The sequence below is a fragment of the Physella acuta genome, unplaced genomic scaffold (genome assembly GCF_028476545.2).
Source record: "Physella acuta isolate Inbredline_101_S28 unplaced genomic scaffold, ASM2847654v3 ptg001874l, whole genome shotgun sequence".
Lineage (NCBI taxonomy): Eukaryota > Metazoa > Mollusca > Gastropoda > Physidae > Physella > Physella acuta.
Genome location: NW_026733380.1, coordinates 14,862 through 40,166, shown reverse-complemented (window position 1 = coordinate 40,166; position 25,305 = coordinate 14,862). Strand labels below are relative to the sequence as shown.

At 39.1% G+C, this 25,305-nt stretch overlaps 1 protein-coding gene across 5 annotated transcripts in view; it reads left to right on the top strand.

The window, feature by feature from the left end:
- The first annotated feature begins 3,979 nt into the window (after window positions 1–3,979).
- LOC131931002 (Na(+)/citrate cotransporter-like) overlaps window positions 3,980–25,305 on the top strand; it is a 33,509-nt gene continuing 12,183 nt past the window's right edge. The window contains exons 1-8 of one of the 5 annotated variants that reach the window (XM_059287679.1): window positions 4,401–4,508; window positions 8,488–8,625; window positions 15,744–16,066; window positions 18,269–18,434; window positions 21,432–21,590; window positions 21,985–22,100; window positions 23,044–23,211; window positions 23,292–23,468. In XM_059287679.1, coding sequence (XP_059143662.1) covers window positions 15,870–16,066; window positions 18,269–18,434; window positions 21,432–21,590; window positions 21,985–22,100; window positions 23,044–23,211; window positions 23,292–23,468 — 983 coding nt within the window. In that variant the 5' untranslated portion in view covers window positions 4,401–4,508; window positions 8,488–8,625; window positions 15,744–15,869. Of the gene's footprint in view, window positions 4,076–4,328; window positions 4,509–8,423; window positions 8,626–15,743; window positions 16,067–18,268; window positions 18,435–21,431; window positions 21,591–21,984; window positions 22,101–23,043; window positions 23,212–23,291; window positions 23,469–25,305 lie in introns of those variants that run through there. The other 4 variants (XM_059287678.1, XM_059287680.1, XM_059287682.1 and 1 more) reach the window with 4 other exon arrangements.

Sequence of the window (25,305 nt, the reverse complement as noted above, 5' to 3'; positions counted from 1 at the left end):
CATTGATCATGTGACACGCTTTGTGGTTCATTAGGACCATAAACAGGTTTTGTTTGAGTGTCACTCATATGAAAATGAGTGGTGTGAGTTAGAATTTTTCAAAATTCCAATCCTGTTGAATATTTTGTTTATTTTCAGGTGAACCTTAATTAAAGGTGGTTTTTGATTATATGTAATCTTTTACAATAATATGTCTCATATGACTCTATTGATATTGTAGCTAGTCATTGAAATAAAGGTCTTACCCTGGCGGGTTTACCACTTTTAATATCCACATGGAAATATTGTAATACCCTTTTTTGAGGGATTTTGGAGTATAATTACTTTTTGAAGGGTTACTCCCCTTTCACCAATTGTAAAAGGTGGAGTTACTTCCCTTTTATGTTCAGGGATATTTTCATCTGGTGTTATGATTTTGATTGCCTACATTTGTAAAACATTTTTGTTATTTCATTGCCAGATTGGTTCCTTATGTATGTTTTTGTGGAACCTATCTGTCACTTCCAAAAAGGGAGGGGATGTGACCTACTTAGGTCGAGTCATTTTTATTTTGACATTGTATAATTCCTTATATGGAATGATGGTGTAACACCTGGGGTTTTTCCACTGACTTATTAAGGTGTTTGAGACATAGAAATTTTCCATTAAAATCTGATTGAATGATTCTGATCAGATGATTATCCCAACCAATGGCGACATGAGTTGAGGATAACCTCCCCTGTCACAGAAGTCTTTAATTGCACTGCACACTCGCAACCCCAGGCAGTTTATCTTGACCTCGCAGACTACGAGGCTGTTTTACCTTGATCAGGCAGTCGTCCATATTGTCCGGCTATAGACTCTGACCATTTGAACGTGAGAGTACTTAAGACCTGTGTGTGCCTTGCTTTCTTCAGTTGATTTAGTCTTCTAGTTTAATATTACTTGTCGCTAAGTAAGTCTTGAAGCTACAGCAGTGTTGTGTGGCCTGTAGCTGTTCTTTAGACAGTGTAGAAATCTGTGATAGTGTTTTTTCCTGCATTTTGTAAGTTGGGTTTTTGATATTTTATACATTAAATATTTTATCTAGTTCATCTTTGTGTTCTGCCACAACTGTGTTCGCTGATTAAAAGGTCGTATGTAGATTGGATGAGTGTTAATTACAATAGTATCACTAGCTTCCCTAGACATTAAATTCGAGCCCTAGTGGGTCGTTGTGTTAAGTGTTCATCCACTTAGGCCGTAAGGCATTTGCATATGACCCCGAAAAAAGAATCCGGGGACGTTCTCCTTCTATTTGGCTGATAGATAGGTTAACGTTACAACGTGACTAAACTGTTATAAAGCTCTCCATGACTAAACTGTTTTAAGCTCTTCATGACTAAATTGTTATAAAGCTCTTCATGACTAAACTGTTATAAAGCTCTTCATGACTAAACTGTTATAAAGCTGTCTATTATTAAACTGTTATAAAGCTGTCTATTACTAAACTGTTATAAAGCTGTCCATGACTAAACTGTTATAAAGCTGTCCATGACTAAACTGTTATAAGTTGTCCATGACTAAACTGTTATAAAGCTGTCCATGACTAAACTGTTATAAAGTTGTCCATGACTAAACTGTTATAAAGCTGTCCATGACTAAACTGTTATAAAGCTGTCCATGACTAAACTGTTATAAAGCTCTTCATGACTAAACTGTTATAAAGCTGTCCATGACTAAACTGTTATAAAGCTGTCCATGACTAAACTGTTATAAAGCTCTCCATGACTAAACTGTTATAAAGCTGTCCATGACTAAACTGTTATAAAGCTCTTCATGACTAAACTGTTATATAGCTGTCCATGACTAAACTGTTATAAAGCTGTCCATGACTAAACTGTTATAAAGCTCTTCATGACTAAACTGTTATAAAGCAGTCCATGACTAAACTGTTATAAAGCTCTTAATGACTAAGCTGTTATAAAGCCGTTCATGACTAAGCTGTTATAAAGCTGTCCCTGGCTAAACTGTTATAAACCTGTCCATTGAGCGCAGGTATGTGTATGTGTGTTTGTGCTTTTGTTTGTGCGTGTCTGCGCATGTCTAATCCAGTCTTTTGCTGAGGGCCTCGTGACTTATTTAATTAAGTTTAATTAAGTTAATTAACTCGTCCAAGTAACGACATGAACAGTATACGTTGACGATGCTGATACCCTCAGACACGCAGGGAATTCATAACGTGTGGAGTCTACAGTAGCTGGTGATGATTTTAAGACTCTTGGTTCAACTAGGGCCGGTAACTGGCGGCTTAACTAAGGCCGATAAGTCTCGGTTCACCTAGGGCTGGTTACTCTTGGTTGAGCTTAAGCCGGTAACAGGGGGGTGAACTAGGGCATGTAACTGGCGGGTGGTGCCAATTGGCAGTTAAATTAGGGCCGGTAACTCTCGGTTTAACTAAGGCCGGTTACTCATGGTACGAGTAGGACCGGTAACTGGAGGTTCAACTTGGGCCGGTAACTATTGGTTCTACAAGGGCCGGTAACTAATACCCCTTTATATTTTCCTCACAAACACCATTTACATTCGACTTCTATTTGCGACTCAAAATCTGCACACTTTTCGATTGTTTTTGTTTTTAAAAAAAATTAAATTAAATTTATAAAAATTAAATCCGCCTACAGAAACAAGCTCAACAACAATCCAGTGACTTAATGATATTTAAATCACTTCCTGATATGTGGTTTCGTCCTGCTAAATATATTTATTTAATTTTTTATAATCTATTTATACGTTTCTGTGCTTGCATAAGTTTGCAGCGTAAGTAAAGTAAAGCTGAGACCCAAAAAGTAAACGTTAGACTCTGTCAACATTTTGTCTGTACGGAGTTTGTTTAGTAAGATTGTAGAGAAAAATGTTAGGATCATCTGGTGACCCGCTTGTTGCTGTTGCAGTGGCGTAGGCAGGGGTTTATATATATATATATATATATATATATATATATATATATATATATATATATATATATATATATATATATATATATATATATATATATATATATATATATATATATATATATATATATATATATATATATATATATAGGCCTATATATATAATGCTGGAAAAAATTTACCCCCCCCCCATGATACGATCCTGGCTACGCCACTGTGCGTAGAAAGACTACAATTTTTTGTTAAAATAAGTTTGACTGAAATCTAAACTTAGTTTAAATCTGACGATATCATAAACTGTGAGTTGTGTGGGAAAGAGTTGGCTATTTTTTAAAGGGGGTTGATGGGTAATTTTTTGAAATAACGTGTTGAAAAAAATCTGATTCATTTTTTTTTTATTGTTGTATGGACAACCCTTGATTTCCTGTGGGTTTAATAAAAATCTACTTTAATCTACAAATCTTCAATCAACTTTAATCGTTTATCTAATTGTCAACTAATCGTTAATCTACTTTAAAATAAGATTGTACTTTAGTAGATCGGCATCACCCGCCATACACACTATGAACTACTTTCGAGTATTAAAAGACAAGCTAGGGAATATTGTGCTTTGATAAAAAAAATTATTTAAGTCTCAAACTTGACTTAACTGGAGATATTTTTTTCTTATACAAAAAATTAAAGATTTCAAATCAAAACAAAACGAAGCCTCAAATTTGTCAATCCTTCTGACTTTGTTCAACCAAATAGAGTCATCTCCCTTGCCGTAAGCACGTAACGATTATCTCCCTTTGAATGAGCAGGTAACCGCCCTTTGTTTAGCACCTATCTATTATACACACAGTCTAAAGTTGACCGTCCCTGTACTAGCGGTTCGGTTAATCAAACTTTATTAGCCGGTTAAAAGGGGGTTTAACCTACTGTTGGTTCTTTAATTAAGCGTTTGGTTAGTTAAACAATTCCTTTTTGTATATAATTGAGAGCATTCTCTCATTTTCCCCTTTCACCCACAGGTCTCAACTTTTAAAAAATTATAAACAGTTTTGTTACGAATATAATCGCGTGCATGCTAGGAAAAAAGGAAAATTAGTAATCAAAACATTGTTTTGTTTCACGAGTGTGGTTGTAATATTCGTGGTTTTCTTCGCGCGAAGCTGAAGGTATTTTGTTTTGTTTTCTTTTGTTAAAAATATCGTGATTATGTTTTTTAATATTTCTCTGTTAATTTAAAACGGTCTTCTGTGTGTAGAGAGTAACGTGCAATTGGATCGTATGCGACATGCTGCCTGTGTACACGTATCAGATTTCTGTGTACCGATGACGTCATGTGTTTGGTTGGGCTAACCTTGAACCGGATCGGGTTAATACATACACAAAAATTATTTTGTATAATTATGTTTCAGACATGGAGGCCCTATATGTTAGAGTGCACGGGTTTTATATCCTTCTCGAAATATTGAGTGATGTATCATGCGCGTAGATTTTGGTGTACGTTTTTGATTTTATTATACACATAGAAATTTCAGTCGGCAAAACTTACAGATCTAGTTAATTATTTTATAAATTATTTTCTTAATTCAAGCACCAGTATAGGTTAGTATACTTACCAGTGATTGATTTCTTTGGAAAGGTCATCTATTATTACCTGTGATTTCTTTGGTGTGAAGGTCATCAATTATTACCTGTGGTTTCTCAAAGTTGAAGTGCTTCTGTTTGTTACGTGTTTGGTACATTGATGATCTATTTGTGTGTTTTATTGGTTAGTATAGCGTGTTAGATATGATGGTATCTCACTAAAGCAAGTATTACTTTATAGAACACAATCTGACCCGGACTGATCAATCTGATACGCCTTTCACCTGACCTCCTGACCACTGACCCACTGACCCATCTGATCCACTTGGCCCAACTGACAAACTGACCCCCCCCCACCCCCTTGACCCATCTGATCCACTTGACCCAACTGAAATACTGACCCACCTGATCTATCACACCAACCTAACCCAACTGACCCAATTGTCCCCTGACCCGCCTGACCCACTTGACAAAACTGACAAAATGACAAAATTACCCATCTGGCCGGCTGTCACCTGACCCTCATGACCCCACTGACTCAACTGTTGCCTGACCCCATTGACCCACCTGTTGCCTGACCCCATTGACCCACCTGTTGCCTGACCCCACTGACCCACCTGTTGCCTGACCCCACTAACCCACCTGTTGCCTGACCCCATTGACCCACCTGTTGTTGACCCCACTGACCCACCTGTTGCCTGACCCCACTGATCCACCTGTTGCCTGACCCCACTGACCCACCTGTTGCCTGACCCCACTGACCCCACTGACCCCAATGACCCACCTGTTGCTTGACCACACTGACCCACCTGTTGCCTGACCCCACTGACCCCACTGACCCCAATGACCCACCTGTTGCTTGACCACACTGACCCACCTGTTGCCTGACCCCACTGACCCACCTGTTGCCTGACCCCACTGACCCACCTGTTGCCCGACCCCACTGACCCCACTGACCCCCCTGTTGCCTGACCCCACTGACCCACCTATTGCCTGACCCCACTGACCCACCTGTTGCCTGACCCCACTGACCCACCTATTGCCTGACCCCACTGACCCACCTGTTGCCTGACCCCACTGACCCACATATTGCCTGACCCCACTGACCCACCTGTTGCCTGACCCCACTGACCCACCTATTGCCTGACCCCACTGACCCACCTGTTGCCTGAACCCACTGACCCCCAATGACCCACCTGTTACCTGACCACACTGACCCACCTGTTACCTGACCCCACTGATCCAACTGTTGCCTGACCCCACTGACTCACCTGTTGCCTGACCCCTCTGACCCACCTGTTGTTGACCCCACTGACTCACCTGTTGCCTGACCCCACTGACCCACCTGTTGCCTGACCCCACTGACCCACCTTTTACCTGACCCCACTGACCCATCTGTTGCCTGACCACACTGACCCACCTTTTACCTGACCCCACTGACCCATCTGTTGCCTGACCCCACTGACCCACCTTTAACCTGACCCCACTGACCCACCTGTTGCCTGACCCCACTGACCCACCTTTTACCTGACCCCACTGACCCATCTGTTGCCTGACCCCACTGACCCACCTGTTGCCTGACCCCACTGACCCACCTGTTACCTGACCCCACTGACCCACCTGTTACCTGACCCCACTGACCCATCTGTTGCCTGACCACACTGACCCACCTTTTACCTGACCCCACTGACCCATCTGTTGCCTGACCCCACTGACCCACCTTTAACCTGACCCCACTGACCCACCTGTTGCCTGACCCCACTGACCCACCTTTTACCTGACCCCACTGACCCATCTGTTGCCTGACCCCACTGACCTCCCCCTCCCCCCCTTACCCAACTGGCCCAAGTGACCAAATAACATACTAGCACTGACGTATAGGCCGACTATAAGAAAATTATTAGTGTATAGCTTGCTCTAGATCCTGTGATAGTTTACGTAGTATAGTTTTTTTAGCCTTTTCTTTAGCCGTTTCGTCATTAATGAACATAAATGGGTGGAAAAATATCGAAATCATCTCCAACTAACATTAACCCCCCCCCCCTCATCAAATATAAAAGAATAGCACAATCGGGGGGTGGGTGGGTAAACTAAAAAGTATGTTTCTATCAATGTGATCTTTTTAAAAAGGGGGAGGGGGAAAATCAGATTCTGAATTTTTAATTTTTGCCAAAAGTCCGGCCCCTAGAAAGTTGATATGTCCGTCCCCCTAGAAAGTCGATAAAAATCCGGCCCCCTAGAAAGTTGATAAAAATCCGGCCCCCTAGAAAGTTGATAAAAATCCGGCCCCTAGAAAGTTGATAAAAATCCGGCCCCCTAGAAAGTTGATAAAAATCCGGCCCCCTAGAAAGTTGATAAAAATCCGGCCCCCAAGAAAGTTGATAAAAATCCGGCCCCCTAGAAAGTTGATAAAAATCCGGCCCCCTAGAAAGTTGATAAAAATCCGGCCCCTAGAAAGTTGATAAAAATCCGGCCCCCTAGAAAGTTGATAAAAATCCGGCCCCCTACAAAGTTGATAAAAATCCGGCCCCCTAGAAAGTTGATAAAAATCCGGCCCCCTAGAAAGTTGATAAAACTCCGGCCCCCTAGAAAGTTGATAAAAATCCGGCCCCCTAGAAAGTTGATAAAAATCCGGCCCCCTAGAAAGTTGATAAAAATCCGGCCCCCTAGAAAGTTGATAAAAATCCGGCCCCTAGAAAGTTGATAAAAATCCGGCCCCCTAGAAAGTTGATAAAAATCCGGCCCCCTAGAAAGTTGATAAAAATCCGGCCCCCTAGAAAGTTGATAAAAATCCGGCCCCCTAGAAAGTTGATAAAAATCCGGCCCCCTAGAAAGTTGATAAAAATCCGGCCCCCTAGAAAGTTGATAAAAATCCGGCCCCCTAGAAAGTTGATAAAAATCCGGCCCCCTAGAAAGGTTATAAAAATCCGGCCCCCTAGAAAGTTGATAAAAATCCGGCCCCCTAGAAAGTTGATAAAAATCCGGCCCCTAGAAAGTTGATAAAAATCCGGCCCCCTAGAAAGTTGATAAAAGTCCGACCCCTAGAAAGTTAATAAAAGTCCGGCCCCTAGAAAGTTAATAAAAGTCCGACCCCTAGAAAGTTGATAAAATTCCGGCCCCTAGAAAGTTAATAAAAGTCCGGCCCCTAGAAAGTTGATAAAAGTCCGGGCCCTAGAAAGTTGATAAAAGTCCGGGCCCTAGAAAGTTAATATAAGTCCGGGCCCTAGAAAGTTGATAAAAGTCCGGGCCCTAGAAAGTTGATATAAGTCCGGGCCCTAGAAAGTTGATAAAAGTCCGGCCCCTAGAAAGTTGATAAAAGTCCGGCCCCTAGAAAGTTAATAAAAATCCGGCCCCTAGAAAGTTGATAAAAGTCCGGGCCCTAGAAAGTTGATAAAAGTCCGGCCCCTAGAAAGTTGATATAAGTCCGAACCCTAGAAAGTTGATATAAGTCCGGCCACCTAGAAAGTTGATAAAAGTCCGGGCCCTAGAAAGTTGATATAAGTCCGGCCACCTAGAAAGTTGATAAAAGTCCGGGCCCTAGAAAGTTGATAAAAGTCCGGCCCCTAGAAAGTTGATAAACCTACGCCCCCTAGAATGTTGATGTATTCTGCTACAGGGAGAGAGTAATATGCCGCTGAGGACAGCTGACTGCTTATAACTGACAGTTGTGTGTCAGTGAAAGGCAGGAGAAGCCAGTGACTGATAGACGACTGACAGACGACTGACATTAATAAAAGACGCCAAAGCTATTTTTTTTTTTTAAATCTGAAAATAGGACGTGTTTGTTCTTTAACAGGATACGACAGAAATTTACCTTTAGATTTTTGGGGTGGGGGGGGGGGGGCGGAGAGTAGGGACAAGAGGGGTGGGGGAGCAGGACAGTTGAAAGTGTAGATTTTAGGTACAGTGAAACAAACAAGTTGTTGATTTTAGGCGAACAGCTTTTGTCAGTGAGACATGAGTGATAATTTCCAAATGTTATTTATTGACTTAATAGGACTGTTAACTTGAAGCTTATCAAAGCAGGATGGCGTATTGAGTGTTGTTTTCACTGAACAAAACATTGACATAGAATACTTAGGAATATTTGAACAAACGTAGACTGAATGAGACACCAGGCTATAGCATAACACAGGTAGGTTCGTTTAGCCTTGTAGCATGGATAAGCTTTTTATTCATAGGTTATTTCTGATCTCTAAATACGGATTTTCAACAGAAGTGGTTTTGTGTTCAAAACACTTTTTGTTTGGTGTTTCTAGGAAAAGTGTTTTCCGTGTTTACAACAATGCATACATCCTGCCTTTTCATACGTTTATGTATATGATTATATATATATATATATATATATATATATATATATATATATATATATATATATATATAGGTATTAAATACGGTGTATATATGCATAGTATGTATATAAGTAATAATTAGGGTAGAAGGGTGCACACTTTTCTAAAACTATTTTTAGTTTAGAAAACTACGAAATGTAGCTACAAATTCAGCGTGAAGAAGGTTCGATTTTTCAATGTAGAGGACATGAATCCTCATTACGACAAGCAGTTACAGAACTGGCGAGAATACGTGCATGTAGCATAGTTGGACATGCACCCGGCACCCAGAGTTTCTTTCAGGCATCTCTTCGTGAGGGGAGAGGGGGTTGTCCCCCCGAAGGAAGCTTCCCGACCCCTTTCCCCCCACCCCACTCCGAACGAAATGGAATTTATATCCCGTCCTGTCCCTGAAAAATATGCCCCCCCCCCCTCTCCCCGGAGAAAAAAGTCTTAATGAAACACTGATGGTACCAAGAAGAAAATAAACATACTCAAGAGGATGCATTGACTTTATCAGTTCGACGCAATATTTAGATTTGATTAAAGTTTGCAACATTTTTCACTTCATTGCGTGTTTTATGCTACTCGTAACGATGACTTCTTAATTATACCAAACTTTTAACATTATAAAAACACGTTGGGTTTTTACACATTTATTTTAGATTAATGGTTTAAATTCAACGGAGTATGTACCATCAATATTTTATTTTTTAGTCATACACTTATTATATTTGGAGAATATAATTCAGTTTTAAAATTTTCTGTTCCGTTTTGAATTGTTATAATTTAAGAAATAAATTGTGTACGGCTGATTAGTTTATATTATTAGTAAATACACACTCAACCCCGCCTCTCTATCCTTACTATGGAAACCAGGATATCGAGCATGAAAACAAGACTAACCTTCAACTTTCTTCACTCAAGTTTGTACTCTCTCTACTAGAAGAGACATATCGCTGTCGTTATCTTGATTAGTTAGGGTAGGTTTAGAGTGGTCGGTATGGTCTACTTCAACTGACCAATCAGAGACACCGCTTAGGTCTTGAGGAAAAATCCTCCGGTCAGTCATGTCCGGCTTGTAAAGAGAAATGTCTACTGACTTGAACCCGCCTGAAAACTCCGCCAGCTGAAGCGTTAAGGTCACAACTAAGAAAATGTTTTTACGAGAGCAATAGTTATTGCCCCCCCCCCCCTTACTCACATGAACCATAACATTATGCCACCAACGCTTTCGTTGTTAGGTTAAAAATTTAAGTTACATTTATTTACTTACTTTTTGTGAATTTAAAAACTGTCATTATCAGTCATTATATGCCCGTATTTGCTGCCCACTTTTTAGTATTCAGCAAAAACTAAGGCACCCTCCGTGACAATTCTGTACTTTCTATGGGCTTACTCACCACTGCCGTATTATATAAGCCACTCCCCCTCCCACAACCATCATAACAGCCATCCACACACCATATATAACCCACCCCACCTCACCCATACTCAATAAGATACACCATTGACAAATATGACACCCACTCACACACACACCTTACCCACAACTCATATAGCCACCGCTCAACACACTGACCCCACCCCTGACCTCCAACACAGCCACCGCTCAACACACTGACCCCACCCCTGACCTCCAACACAACCATCGCTCAACACACTGACCCCACCCCTGACCTCCAACATAGCCACCACTCAACACACTGACCCCACCCCTGACCTCCAACATAGCCACCACTCAACACACTGACCCCGACCCTGACCTCCAACACAACCACCGCTCAACACACTGACCCCACCCCTGACCTCCAACACAGCCATCGCTCAACACACTGACCACACCCCTGACCTCCAACACAGTTTAACAGCTACCACTAACCATAACAACCCCACTCTCGCATACCCTACACACTACAACAGCACTCTATTCACAATAATACCCCCCCCCCCCAACCCCAGGCTCACCTATAACATCTGTACACAAAAACCACACCAGTTGCAAACTTCTTAACACCACCCTTAACACAAGTAGTGTGTGATACAAAAATCCCCCCCCCCTATACCCATGTGCCGTCCACCTTGTAACACAGTCAACATGATACGTGAGTCTTTGATGTGTAGAAACCTCTCTACATCTACTTCATGCTCCGCCACAATAAAATTAGGATCTGAACGGTTTTCTTTCATATTGGAACAATTATTAAAATTATTACCTGTTTTTAAGTAAAAGCTAATATGCGATACAAGACTAAGGAGGTCAATGCCTTGAATAGAAGTTCACTTTCGCTGGTGAACTTTTAAAAATGTAGTGTTGTAAGAAATATTTTTTTTATTTCTTAATCAAACTAATTGATGTAGTGATTTTCGATCCTGATTTGTTGAAGATTCTCACTTAGACTAGCTGCAAAGCTTGGCGTAAGACAGGCATAAAAATTGATTGCTTCGTGAGATTCACCAGTTTTTCAGCTCAGTTACTAAGGATACTTTTTGATGGGAAAAAATGGTTTAAAAATGAAACGATTTTATTGTGCCTTAATCCACCCAGCTGACGATACTCTTTTTCACAAGCTGAGGTCACTGTAATATTTGAACTCTACCTGCCGAAAGGACCGTCAGGTTCGAAGGGGTACTTAACTAACAGAGGCACACATTCCAACGTTAAAATGGCAATGATATATATATATATATATATATATATATATATATATATATATATATATATATATATATATATATATATATATATATATATATATATATATATATATATATATATATATATATACACACTAAAGTGCGGTACCATCCAACGATTATCTAATGTTTTATTACGCACGACTGCCGTTCAACCGTTATCTCGGCATCGATATTGAAGATAACCATAGCAATTTTGAAATGGTCTCCTTATGAAACTGTTTGGAAAAGTCATTTGAACATTTAACATTAACCACACATGAGAATTCCTGTTTTCAGACCAACATGGACCATGTACCATGTGTTAATATGCAACACTCACATTTCAACAATGGGGGACATTTTCTACAGTATATGTGGCGACAGGCATGGTTTAAATAAAAATAATACTTTAAATATTCTTTTTCTTTATATTCCCACTCCGTATACCATTTGAATTAAAGGTTATCTGTGTGATACTTTGATAACAAAATAAGTTTGGCAGTGGCTATTTATTAAAAACTAAAGATATTTTTTAAAAACACAAGAACTCATCTTGGTAATAATTTCATTTTAACCAGAAAGTTATTAGTTATATATTACTAGCGTACCTGTCCCGCGCGTTGCTGCGGTCTCAATCGAAAGGCTCATGCAATATTTTAATATTTCATCAATGCATTACTAATCGTGTAGGCCCTATTTTTAGACGCGTGAACTCAATTTCCGATCTTCTGATTAAATCATGTAAAAACAAACGAGCATTGCGTCATTCGGGGGGGGGCTCTAATAGTTATTTTAGAAGTAGTCTGACGACACTTAACGTATTACAAATCGTGTATTATTAGACGTGTGACATTGCTTTCAAGAATTGAGTTAATTAAATGTAAACATAGAGGGCGCTGTGTTTCTAGTATCATATCTGTCAGGGCGTGGGACTGTCCACATTACCGTCCAGATGTCTAGGGCGTGCTGTAGGAAAACCTTAAGTGTACGTTAATCACGCTCTGTAACAGTGAGGTAGGACACACCTCAGCCACCGCCCAAGGGTCAAAGGTCAGTGGGTTCTCTCGGGAGCAACCGGTGACACTACGGCAAGAGAGACGGTTACGGCCCTTGGATCTGTTTAATCATCGACTGTCGAGTGCCACTGTGTCCCTATTGTAATGTGCTATTTAAATCTAATGTAAGGCAATAGTGCTCACATGGAGTCCCGGGTGCTCCGGGTCACCCGACCACCAGTGCACTTGCGGGCGCGCCTTATTCGATTTAGTGAATTATTATAGTACCCCCATCGTATCCTTCGGTTATCAGACCCTTTTAAACGAACGTAGACATCATAGTGCTTTCTGGGGAGGCCAAGGCCACAAATCGTCTCCGTTTTGGGGCGCCGGAGCTCCCTATAATACGAACGTAGGCGCCACAGTGCTCAAGCGGAGCCCGGGGTGCTCATGGTCATTCAACTGCCGAGGCGCCGGCGTATGCGCCTGTTGCACTTGTACCATTGAATCAAGTAGTACCCCTGACCCCGTGTGCGGAGCGCAATGGAAAATTTAAATTTTATTTTCGTAGAAACCTTCCCATGAGTATTCTCATCAACTCCCCAAAGTTTTACGGCACTCGCATGAACGGTGTCAAGCCGCATCAAGCTTTTATTTCCTTATACCGTATATTTCGAAAAAAATCGCATCCTACCGGGGCGCCGCCCCTCCGAAATTTTAATTTCCCAGGAATATTCCCAACAACACCTCAAAGTTTCATGGTGATCGGATGAACGGTGTTGTAGTGCATAAAGGACAGACAAACAGACCCATATACATACTTTCATTTATATATATAAAGATATATTATCATTACATGTATAAAACAGTATTTTAAAAGTATTGCTTAGTAAATAAAAAATCTTTTTTTTTTTTTAAATATAACAAACTAATAAAGAAAATATAATACAATAAAATCTAAAGACCTATTTTATCAAAGAGATTACAGCTTTCCTATACAAAATCTTTATAAAATAATTCGAGTTACTTACATACGTGTCAGACAAAATAAGCCCTTTATTATATCGGATTTACCGTTTTTGTTTCTGCGTTATGGAATTATGACGTCATGGTATTCTAATTTTGCACCATCTGTCATTCGCCGGTATGTGTGTATGTATGTAGGGAAATATGTTACACTGTGTATCTTTCTAAACACTAGAATAACAAAACAATGCAAAAAAACAATAACAGTAACAATAATGACACGGGGGCTCTCGTGGAGCGTTTAGCTTCGGTGGCCCGTAGCAATGTACTTTTAAAGCAGCTAGTAATTGAATTACAGATCTCAACTGTGAAAGACAATACGAGTTTCACAAGAGCGGTGTGGTTGTTTAAATGGCACAGTGTTTCGTAGACAGGAGCTACCTGTGTTCTGTGAAGAAATGGTAGGTGTTGGTGCTTAGAATAGTTGTTGTATATAGGGGTTGTCGTTTATGTACATGATGTATTTTGTTACACATGGTAGGTTGTTGGTGTAAATGAATTAAAGTGATAGTTTACTTATAAAGGCTGGAAGATTAGTTGGTATGTATTTGGCGTACTTGTATCACTGTACCAGTGAATGATTGATACAACAAGAACGTTGTACCAATGTCGAGCAGTACAACATCACTCCCAGTGAATGATCGGTACAACAAGAACGTTGTACCACTGTCGAGCAGTACAACATCACTCCCAGTGAATGATCGGTACAACAAGAATGTTGTACCACTGTCGAGCAGTACAACATCACTCCCAGTGAATGATCGGTACAACAAGAACGTTGTACCACTGTCGAGCAGTACAACATCACTCCCAGTGAATGATCGGTACAACAAGAACGTTGTACCACTGTCGAGCAGTACAACATCACTCCCAGTGAATGACGGATACAACAACGACAACAGACAACGATCGTGGCGCACCACACAGGTCATGTTGACCTTAATTAAAAATTTGATTATTGTCCAACGTGACAAGTAATTATAAAATTACGTTTTGGCTTTCTGCCAAGTGGCTGTCCATAAACGAGGACAAGCTTATTACGGGAAGGGGAGAGGGGGTGGGGGGGCCAGTATTTCTTTTACTCTATTTTCCGAGATTGAGGGGGGGGGTCACTTGAAAAGTTTAGAGGACTAAATTTTCCGAGGGTGGACACTGGTAAAACTATATATTTTCTAAATAAATTATATTTCCTTCGGGGGGGGGGGGGGGGGGAAGGGGGGGATGGTAGATGCTTTTCGGTAGATATGTATCACAGTGACGTTCTGGCTGGTAATAAGAATGAGTGCGATAAGTGTGTGTGTGTGTGTGTGTTAATCTGTGTGTGTGTGTATGTGTACGTGCGTGAGTATGTGTGCGCGCGCTTATGTGTGCATCTATCCATGCATACGTGTGTGTGTGTTTGTGTGTGTGTATGTGTGTGTGTGTGTGAGGATCAATGTGACTCACTACACCCCGTGTTAGTTTTAACATTACTTACACTTACACGCTGATATGCACCGACTTTTAAAGTCGTGTAAGCTGAACTCTAATGTTCTAATTAATATTTAATTAATAACGTGTCGGCGATATCCAAAAAAAAAAAACAAAGTATAAATAATATGCGAGTGCATGGTTGTCTTCTCCTATACCTGGTCCAGGTGCTAAAGCAATCAATATCGGCTGATACAGGCATAGGTGTAGCGACCCATTACGGCTCTCTGGGCAAACTATCACTGTTGCGCCTCCCATGTTGATATATTTATTCACGTTGAACCCCCCCCCCCCCCCACCCCTTTTTTTTTTAAATAGTGGCGATGTTTACCAGCCACAATCATTTTTTTTTTTGTTTATCACACTATTGATGTAGAAAACATTGAAATCATTCTGTAAAGCCATTTCCCAGTCTATTTTCTCGACTTCGATTGCGTACATTGAAATATGAATGCAGCTCAAATTGAGGTTTTTTTCTACCGTGTTTGGCTCCCCCACCCTAGGGTTTGCGCCCCACCCACCCTCCCCTATTTGCGCCTCTGGATACAGGTCACACACTGTAACGGCGTCTACTAAATGATATTAATTAACTATCACGGGTTTACTTTTCATATACATGTAATTGTAATTTTTTAAATATATTTCATTGTCTGTATAGTCGGTGCATGGGATAGCGTGGTCTAATGGTAGGGCCCTAGGCTGCTGACCCATAAGTCGCGAATTCTGATTTTTTTCACAACTTTCTTCTCCAGAAATAAAGTTTTTGAGCTTCCTCCAATATGGCGTCTGTCCATTGATGCTAGTCACGTGATGAAACGTCAGACCCGTGCTATAAATAACCCGTGACAAGTCCCGCAACTCACCTTGACCCTGTTGCCATGGAAGCCAACGACGAGCCCCTCAAGTCCAGCTCACCGAGATGGCCTTCACCTGTGTCTCTCACCTCCTACATGCCCCGCCCGCCCGTCACACAGCAGGAGTATCCTGTTGGGGAGTTGGAGCCCGACTCCAAGCCGGAGGCGGTGGGAAAGGTTGCTCCGGCTTCCAATGGGAGGGGAGAGAAAACAGAAACAGGGTGAGTTGTAATTGTTAAGATGCTGACCATTTTATTTTCTCTGTTAAATTCAGTTGTACTAATTATATATATATATATATATATATATATATATATATATATATATATATATATATATATATATATATATATATATATATATATATATATGCGAGTGTGTGCATCTGTTTGTGTGTATTTGTGTCGTCGTTCATTCGACACACACTTATAACTATTAAAAATCAGTCCTACGAACTTTTTTTTTTTTTTTTTTTTTTTTTTTTTATTGGCCTCAGACATGTAATTTACAGCGTCAGTTGTGTGTGTTCGCTTTAGTATTACAGTTTTCATCACCGGCTTGTGAGGACTGACACAGATTTACAATAGTAATATTTCTTTCTTACTTGAAACCTACTTTCATTCATTTAAGATGGTTTACTTATACTTAGATCTAATACAAAACGTCTAAATATATAAAAAAAAAAAACCTGAAACTGAAAATGCAAATGTGTAATTAAATGATGATTCAATGGATTTTTTTTTATCAGCGTGGTGGGCTGAGGGGACAGGGGGTAGAGGGGGAATTTTTTTTTTTAAGACTGACTGACTTAATCAGTCCTACGAACGTGAAAAGAGGATAAAGGGAGGAATTATGATGTGAATATTAGATACAATTTATGCTCATTTCTGTACAAGAACAGAATATAAAATAGATAATGTTTTCTTGTTTTAACTAGAGTACGTTGATACGTCTAACATCTATGAATTATATAAAGTAAACAGATAGTCTCATCTAACTTGTTATCAGTAATAATTCATAATTAATATTACTCTTTTATATATAAAACAATAAAAATGTGTTTAACTGTAACTACAATTGAGATGACGATAATAGGTTATTTCCCTTATGTTATATTTTATGTAAAGTGATATTCAATGCAAAATAATTCTTATTTTTCAACATCTCAAATCGTCAAAACCTATAAAACAATAATGTAATTCGTTGTATTATTAATTATTGCGGATTAAAGTTTATTTATTATGCATATCATGCATGATTTAAACTTATTAACATAACCTCATAGTGTATGTTACGACTTTTGTTTTATAACTTATAACTAACCAATGGAAAAAACACTCGTATTTTAAGTTGACAAACGGAAATGACGTCACAACAGTTTTTTTCTCAAACAGCCTTCCTCAACAAGTAGATATAAGAATGTATTACTCTCTCACTGCGAACAGCCAATGGGAAATCACAACTCTAATATCTACTGTGTCAGCTTTGAGGTTCAGAGTTCAATAAAGAACCAGTCGATGGACTAGATTAGAAGCTAACATCGTATTGGTCTACAATACGTACCACATCACTTGCTGAGTTTCTTCCAGACATCTCTTCGGGGAAGCCCCGAAGAAATACTATACCCCCCCCCCCTCCACCCCCCCCCCCCCTCCCCTGTATGAAATGGAATTTATACTTTTAACTGTGTCCGCCCCCCCCTGTAAATGTCAAGTGCCCCCACCCCCGATAATGCACATTGGGGGAAATAATTTGACCCCCCTCTATCCCTTAACACCGCGTTTATAATTGTATATATGTCTAGAATAAAAGCAGCTAGTTAACAGTGTTCCCTCTAAGCTGCGCGGTAGCGCGGCCGCGCAGTAGTTTTGGATATCCCGCGCAGTCATTTTGTAAAAAACGTATATCCTTGCATAAGATTTTAAAACACCGCGCACATAAAATACAAGTTGCACACTAGCCTTTTCCCTTTAGAGGGGAACCCATGAGAGCTGGGTTGACTCAGGGACATTCTACTGTCTTAAACACGGATTCGAACTCGAGATTCAGTGTTTCTTGCACTTGAAATTTTCGGGGGAACGGACTAAAATTTTCGGGGTGGGGGGGGGGGGGGGGTCGACGACACTGTTAAAAGTATTTATTGTCTATATAAATTCCATTTGGAGGGGGGGGGGGGCGGTATACTTTCTTCGGGGGGGGGGGGAGACAGAGCCCCCCCCCCCCCCCCCCGAAGAGGTGCCTGTAAGAAACTCAATTCGGGTTAGCTTTCAATGACTAGGCCACGCCGTCCGATTAAGGAAAAAAATGTTGGTCAAGAATTACAAGAATTATCTACAGTATAAATCTAAGCGTTAATTATTTTAATCTGCAATAAAGTCTGAATTAAAGTATTATCAACATGTTTTTCCTTCTCTCAACCCTAGCCCCAGCGTGAGCACAAGCAACAACATGGACAGTGAAGTGACCGTTGAGTCATCACCTGTGGAGCAGGTCTCACTGCTAAAGCACGTGACCTCCTGGTGGTACCTCGTGGTCATCATAGCCACGCCCCTCGTCTTTCTACCCATATTTCTATCTGTGGATGATAAGGTAACTATCTAATTGATTTAATTAGTGGACCTTTCATGAGCAGATTTGTGTGAAATTTTGTTTCTATCAACGGTCTATATCAAAGTACTCAAGGCGTATTAGCTATCTAAACTACTGACATTCTTAATCTTTACTGTAAACTTTTCTAATGTCATCATTTTTAATGTAGATTTTTTTTTCCAATTAAACTTTTACATCAACCTTTCTTATGTCAACCTTCCTTATGTCAACCTTTCTAATGTCAACCTTTCTAATGTCAACCTTTCTAATGTCAACCTTTCTAATGTCAACCTTTCTAATGTCAACCTTTCTAATGTCAACCTTTCTATTGTCAAGCTTTCTAATGTCAACCTTTCAAATGTCAACCTTCCTAATGTCAACCTTTCAAATCTCAACCTTTCTTAAGTCAACTTTTTTAATGTCAACCTTTCTAATGTCAACCTTTCTAATGTCAACCTTTCTAATGTCAACCTTTCTAATGTCAACTTTTCTAATGTCAACCTTTCTAATCTCAACCTTTCTAATGTCATTCTTTCTAATGTCAACCTTTCTAATGTCAAACTTTCTAATGTCAACCTTTCTAATGTCAACCTTTCTAAAGCCAACCTTTATAATGTCAACCTTTCTAATGTCAACCTTTCTAATGTCAACCTTTCTAATGTCAACCTTTCTAATGTCAACCTTTCTAATGTCAACGTTTCTAATGTCAACTTTTCTAATTTCGACCTTTCTAATGTCAACCTTTCTAATGTCAACCTTTTTAATGTCAACCTTTCTAATGTCAACCTTTCTAATGTCAACCTTTCTAATGTCAACGTTTCTAATGTCAACTTTTCTAATTTCGACCTTTCTAATGTCAACCTTTCTAATGTCAACCTTTCTAATGTCAACCTTTCTAATGTCAACCTTTCTAATGTCAACCTTTCTAATGTCAACCTTTCTAATGTCAACCTTTCTATTGTCAAGCTTTCTAATGTCAACCTTTCAAATGTCAACCTTCCTAATGTCAACCTTTCAAATCTCAACCTTTCTTAAGTCAACTTTTTTAATGTCAACCTTTCTAATGTCAACCTTTCAAATGTCAACCTTTCTAATGTCAACCTTTCTAATGTCAACTTTTCTAATGTCAACCTTTCTAATGTCAACCTTTCTAATGTCATTCTTTCTAATGTCAACCTTTCTAATGTCAAACTTTCTAATGTCAACCTTTCTAATGTCAACCTTTCTAAAGCCAACCTTTATAATGTCAACCTTTCTAATGTCAACCTTTCTAATGTCAACCTTTCTAATGTCAACCTTTCTAATGTCAACCTTTCTAATGTCAACGTTTCTAATGTCAACTTTTCTAATTTCGACCTTTCTAATGTCAACCTTTCTAATGTCAACCTTTCTAATGTCAACCTTTCTAATGTCAACCTTTCTAATGTCAACCTTTCTAATGTCAACCTTTCTAATGTCAACCTTTCTATTGTCAAGCTTTCTAATGTCAACCTTTCAAATGTCAACCTTCCTAATGTCAACCTTTCAAATCTCAACCTTTCTTAAGTCAACTTTTTTAATGTCAACCTTTCTAATGTCAACCTTTCTAATGTCAACCTTTCTAATGTCAACCTTTCTAATGTCAACTTTTCTAATGTCAACCTTTCTAATGTCAACCTTTCTAATGTCATTCTTTCTAATGTCAACCTTTCTAATGTCAACCTTTCTAATGTCAACCTTTCTAATGTCAACCTTTCTAATGTCAACCTTTCTAATGTCAACCTTTCTAATGTCAACCTTTCTAATGTCAACTTCTCTAATGTCAACTTCTCTAATGTCATCCACTCTAATGTCCACCTTTCTAATGTCAACCTTTCTAATGTCAACCTTTCTAATGTCAACTTCTCTAATGTCATCCACTCTAATGTCAAACTTTCTAATGTCAACCTTTCTAATGTCAACCTTTCTAATGTCAACCTTTCTAATGTCAACCTTTCTAATGTCAACTTCTCTAATGTCAACTTCTCTAATGTCATCCACTCTAATGTCAACCTTTCTAATGTCAACCTTTCTAATGTCAACCTTTCTAATGTCAACCTTTCTAATGTCAACCTTTCTAATGGCAACCTTTCAAATGTCAACCTTTCTAATGTCCACCTTTCTAATGTCAACTTTTCTAATGTCAACTTTTCTATTGTCAACTTCTCTAATGTCAACTTTTCTAATGTCAACCTTTCTAATGTCAACCTTTCTAATGTCAACTTTTCTAATGTCAACCTTTCTAATGTCAACCTTTCTAATGTCAACCTTTCTAATGTCAACCTTTCTAATGTCAACTTTCCTAATGTCAACCTTTCTAATGTCAACCTTTCTAATGTCAACCTTTCTAATGTCAACCTTTCTGATGTCAACCTTCCTAATGTCAACCTTTCTAATGTCAACCTTTCTAATGTCAACCTTTCTAATGTCAACTTTCCTAATGTCAACCTTTCTAATGTCAACCTTTCTAATGTCAACCTTTCTAATGTCAACCTTTCTAATGTCAACCTTTCTAATGTCAACCTTTCTAATGTCAACCTTTCTAATGTCAACCTTTCTAATGTCAACCTTTCTAATGTCAACCTCTCTAATGTCATTCTTTCTAATGTCAACCTTTCTAATGTCAACCTTTCTAATGCCAACTTTTCTAATGTCAACCTTTCTAATGTCAACCTTTCAAATGTCAACCTTTCTAATGTCAACCTTTCTAACGGCAATCTTTCTAATGTCAACCTTTCTAATGTCAACCTTTCAAATGTCAACCTTTCTAATGTCAACCTTTCTAATGTCAACCTTTCTAAAGTCAACCTTTCTAAAGTCAACCTTTCTAATGTCAACCTTTCAAATGTCAACCTTTCTAATGTCAACCTTTCTAATGTCAACCTTTCTAATGTCAACCTTTCTAATGTCAACCTTTCTAATGTCAACCTTTCTAATGTCAACCTTTCTAATGTCAACGTTTTAAACCCACACCTACAGCACCAGAGACAGGCAAGATGCGGTTACGTCATAGCTGTCATGGCGGTCTTCTGGATCACAGAGGCGCTGCCCATCGCCGTGACGTCATTGGCACCTGTCGTCCTGTTACCTGCAATGGGGGTCATGTCAGCCAAAGACACGTCAGCTGCTTACTTCAATGTAGGCTTGGAGATTACTTTGTTTTGTTGTTAAGACTTGCCATCAGTTCACAAGAAACCGCTGTTCTAAAGACACTTAATTTATTATTTACTTTTTTGAATCTATAAATCGTAAAATGATAACAGTCGATATTACATGTTCAAAAACAATTTGTGTCATTTTTTTTCTGTTTGATTATCTGCCTCTAATACAACCTTATTTACAAGGGCGGTCTCTCTAATCTATTATCTGCCTACAATACAAGGTCGGTCAATCAGAATCTAATACAACAATGGCAGTCACTCTATCCTACTATATGCCTCTAATACAACAAGGGCGGTCACTTATTTTATTATCTACCTTTAATACAAAACTTAGACAGCATGGACGTTCACTCTATTTGCTTTCCTAACAGGACACGTCCATGTTGTTTATAGGCGGTCTTCTGGTTGCCATAGCAATCGAGGTCTGGAACGTCCACAAGAGAATAGCACTGATGGTGTTGAAGATAGTCGGTGCCGAGCCCAAATGGTGGGTTTCATTTTTTTTTAAATTGCTGCATTAGTCACACTTACAAACCAATGTTTATTCAACACGGACCAATTTTTTTCAACAAAAAAAAAAAGAACTAATGTCTTAAAAAATGTACATAATGTGTCGTGTTTCGACCAAAGGCTAACGTTAGAATAAGTAACATGCGAGAAAATGTATCCTGAGTAATCTAACAACGTGAAGGTCTCCGGTTCGGATCTCAGTCCAGTCTTGAGTCTGTAGGACGTCACTGAGCCCACCCAGCTCTGATGGGTACCTGACTTAACGTTGGGGAAAGTAAAGGCGGTTGGGCAAAGTGCTGACAACACCATCTCTCCGTATTGCGAGGTCAAAAAGCAAATGAACTCTACTTCACCTACCATATGGATGGTTACATCTGATCAGGGAAATTTTTACTTTACTTATCTCAAACCAACGTTGATGAATCTTTAAAATAATAGATGTAATGAGCAGAAATTTACTAATTCGAAAATTACAATTGTTTTTTATCAACAGATTAGACCTATTTCGTCCACCTAATGGTTTTAAAATTATGAACAATATACTAACCTTTTCATCTTTACAAAAGTTACCTTTCTTCTTCTTCGTTCTTAATTTTAGTGTTGGAAGGAACTCCCACTAACACAATTAAGTATAAGTGTCAACATGTCATGCGTCATACAGGTCGTAGACTCCAATTTCAGCCTGCTTTTCTTTTTTTGCTTCCATAGCCTTTGTCCAACCAAGAGCAAACAAGGCAGCAGTTGTTTGATTTTGGAGTCTCTCCTAGAAAAGTTGTTGTCTCTAGCTATCAAGCTTCATCTGCCCGAGGGTTCGAACTCGAGACATTTCGGTTTATCCACCATAAGCTTTACCAACTCGACCACGCCTTTTATTTTTAATTTGTAAAAAAATTTAATTAATCTATCTTTTCTCTTTGAAGTCTGCTGTTTGGTATAATGCTGGTTACGTGGTTCCTGTCCATGTGGATCTCCAACACGGCCACGACGGCCATGATGATGACCATCGTTCAGGCCTTGCTGCAGCAGTTCAAGGACATGGACATCAACGAGAAGTCCAAGAAAGCCATCACTAACGGAAATTTACACAGGTGAGGTGCGGGGGTTAGATATATAATTTCACCCCTCTCTTTATGAAGAGCTCGCACTAAAATCTATTTTTATCCCCCAGTGACCCCAAATCACCTGACGCACTCAAGCATAAACGAGATCAGGAACGGGCCGACGCTGAGTTTCTGAGACTGAGCAAGGCGTTGTCTCTGACGGCAGCGTACGCCGCCAACATCGGAGGTATCGCCAGCCTGACGGGAACTGGGCCGAACCTTGTCCTGTTTGCAGCGGCACAGAAGTAAGTAAAAATAAAGCGGGAGTGATCTCCCCTAAACTTTATAGAATAGACCTATTTATAAAATACTACGGAGGATAGCAAGCAACTCGGGATATAGACATGATTTTTAATCAATTTTTAATTACTTAACCTTTTTTTTTCAATAGAATAGAAACTCGTTTAGATAAAGTGAAAGAGATCTCCCCTAAACTTTCTCGAAAATAGGCCTACTTATAAAACACTACGGGGGATGGCAACTCTGGATATAGAAATGATTTTTTAATTAATTTTTAATAAATTAAACTTTTAAAAGTAGAAAAGAATCTCGTAGAAACGAAAAATTGCGCACACAGTGAACAGCAAATAATATGTGTATAATAGTGCGGAATATTAGTACTTTATATGCGGTTGTTTTTTTTTTTTAGAAATCGTAAAAAGCGTAAAGTACTAAATTCAGTCATAAGAAATTACTCAAAATTTGACAGAAGGCAGAGAATTAGATATTTTACTTATATGTTAAATTCCGTCTATCTATCTAAAACAGTACTCAAGTTATAGATTTTTTAAAAACCAAAAGTAGAACTAGTTACACTCCCGGTTACCGGAAATTGCTGAAAAGTTTAAACTGAACTGCAAATTTGATATAATACTTTTATATGTTAAATTCCGTCTATCTATCTAAAACAGTACTCAAGTTATAGATTTTTTAAAAACCAAAAGTAGAACTAGTTACACTCCCGGTTACCGGAAATTGCTGAAAAGTTTAAACTGAACTGCAAATTTGATATAATACTTTTATATGAAGTTTCATCAACCTAGCTGTAACGGTACTCAAGTTATTGCATTCAGAGACACACATGCACATACACACATAGACATGCGGACACGATTGCAAAACTATGTTTTTCCGACTCAGGATGTTAAACGTCGAGATTTGTGAAAATCTTAATTTAGATTTTTTGCACGATTACAATACTTCCTCTATACTTCGTATACGAGAAAGTAAAAAGTATAGATTCCTCTTTAGAAGTAGCGATCCATCGGGCAGATGAAGTAGAGTTCATATGTTTACTGATTTCGGCATATGAAGGTATAATGTGGTCAGCACTATGGCTAACTGTCAGTGGATAGGTAATTTGCTGCTGCATTTTTTCAGTCCAGGTAATGTTCTGGAAGGTGGGGGTCCTTGAAAAGGGGTAATTGAACTAGGGGTATAGAGTTGGTAAAAATAACCTGGGGTAATTAACGGGAGGGGAGTAATGTATAAATCCCTTTTTTAAGCACCTCCTACCCCTGTAACATGACGTAACATCTCCTTGGGCCACAACATCTCTATATATAACTTTTGGCTGTGTACACACTCCCCCCTCCCCCCCCCCCCCCCCACACATACAATTCCACATATAGGTCTACACGAATCGCGACCTATTTTAATACAACCAAATATAGATTTTCTTTAATGTCGCGTCGTTTTAAAAATGCTGATGTTAAAATTTTAAAACTTTATCTATTTGAATGAAAAATAAATGATAGTAGCCGTTTTTATTTACATTCTAGATCATTGGTTCTTACCATTTGGGAGGGGGGGGGGGAGTTACCGTACCCCACCCGCTTCATGTGCGCACTTACCAAATCTTTAATGTAAGGAACTCCACCGAACCCTTGTGGTTGATCAATTGAACCCCTAGGGTTTGATTGAACCCAAGTTAAGAACCACCGTTTTAATTAACGTTAAATACATTTAAAACATCTAAGGGAAATAACCTTTATTAGTAGTCTCCTAAATAGTAAAATATTGATAAAAATAAGAAGAAAATGTATAAATAAAAATTATTATAAATCATTATACTGCTATTAA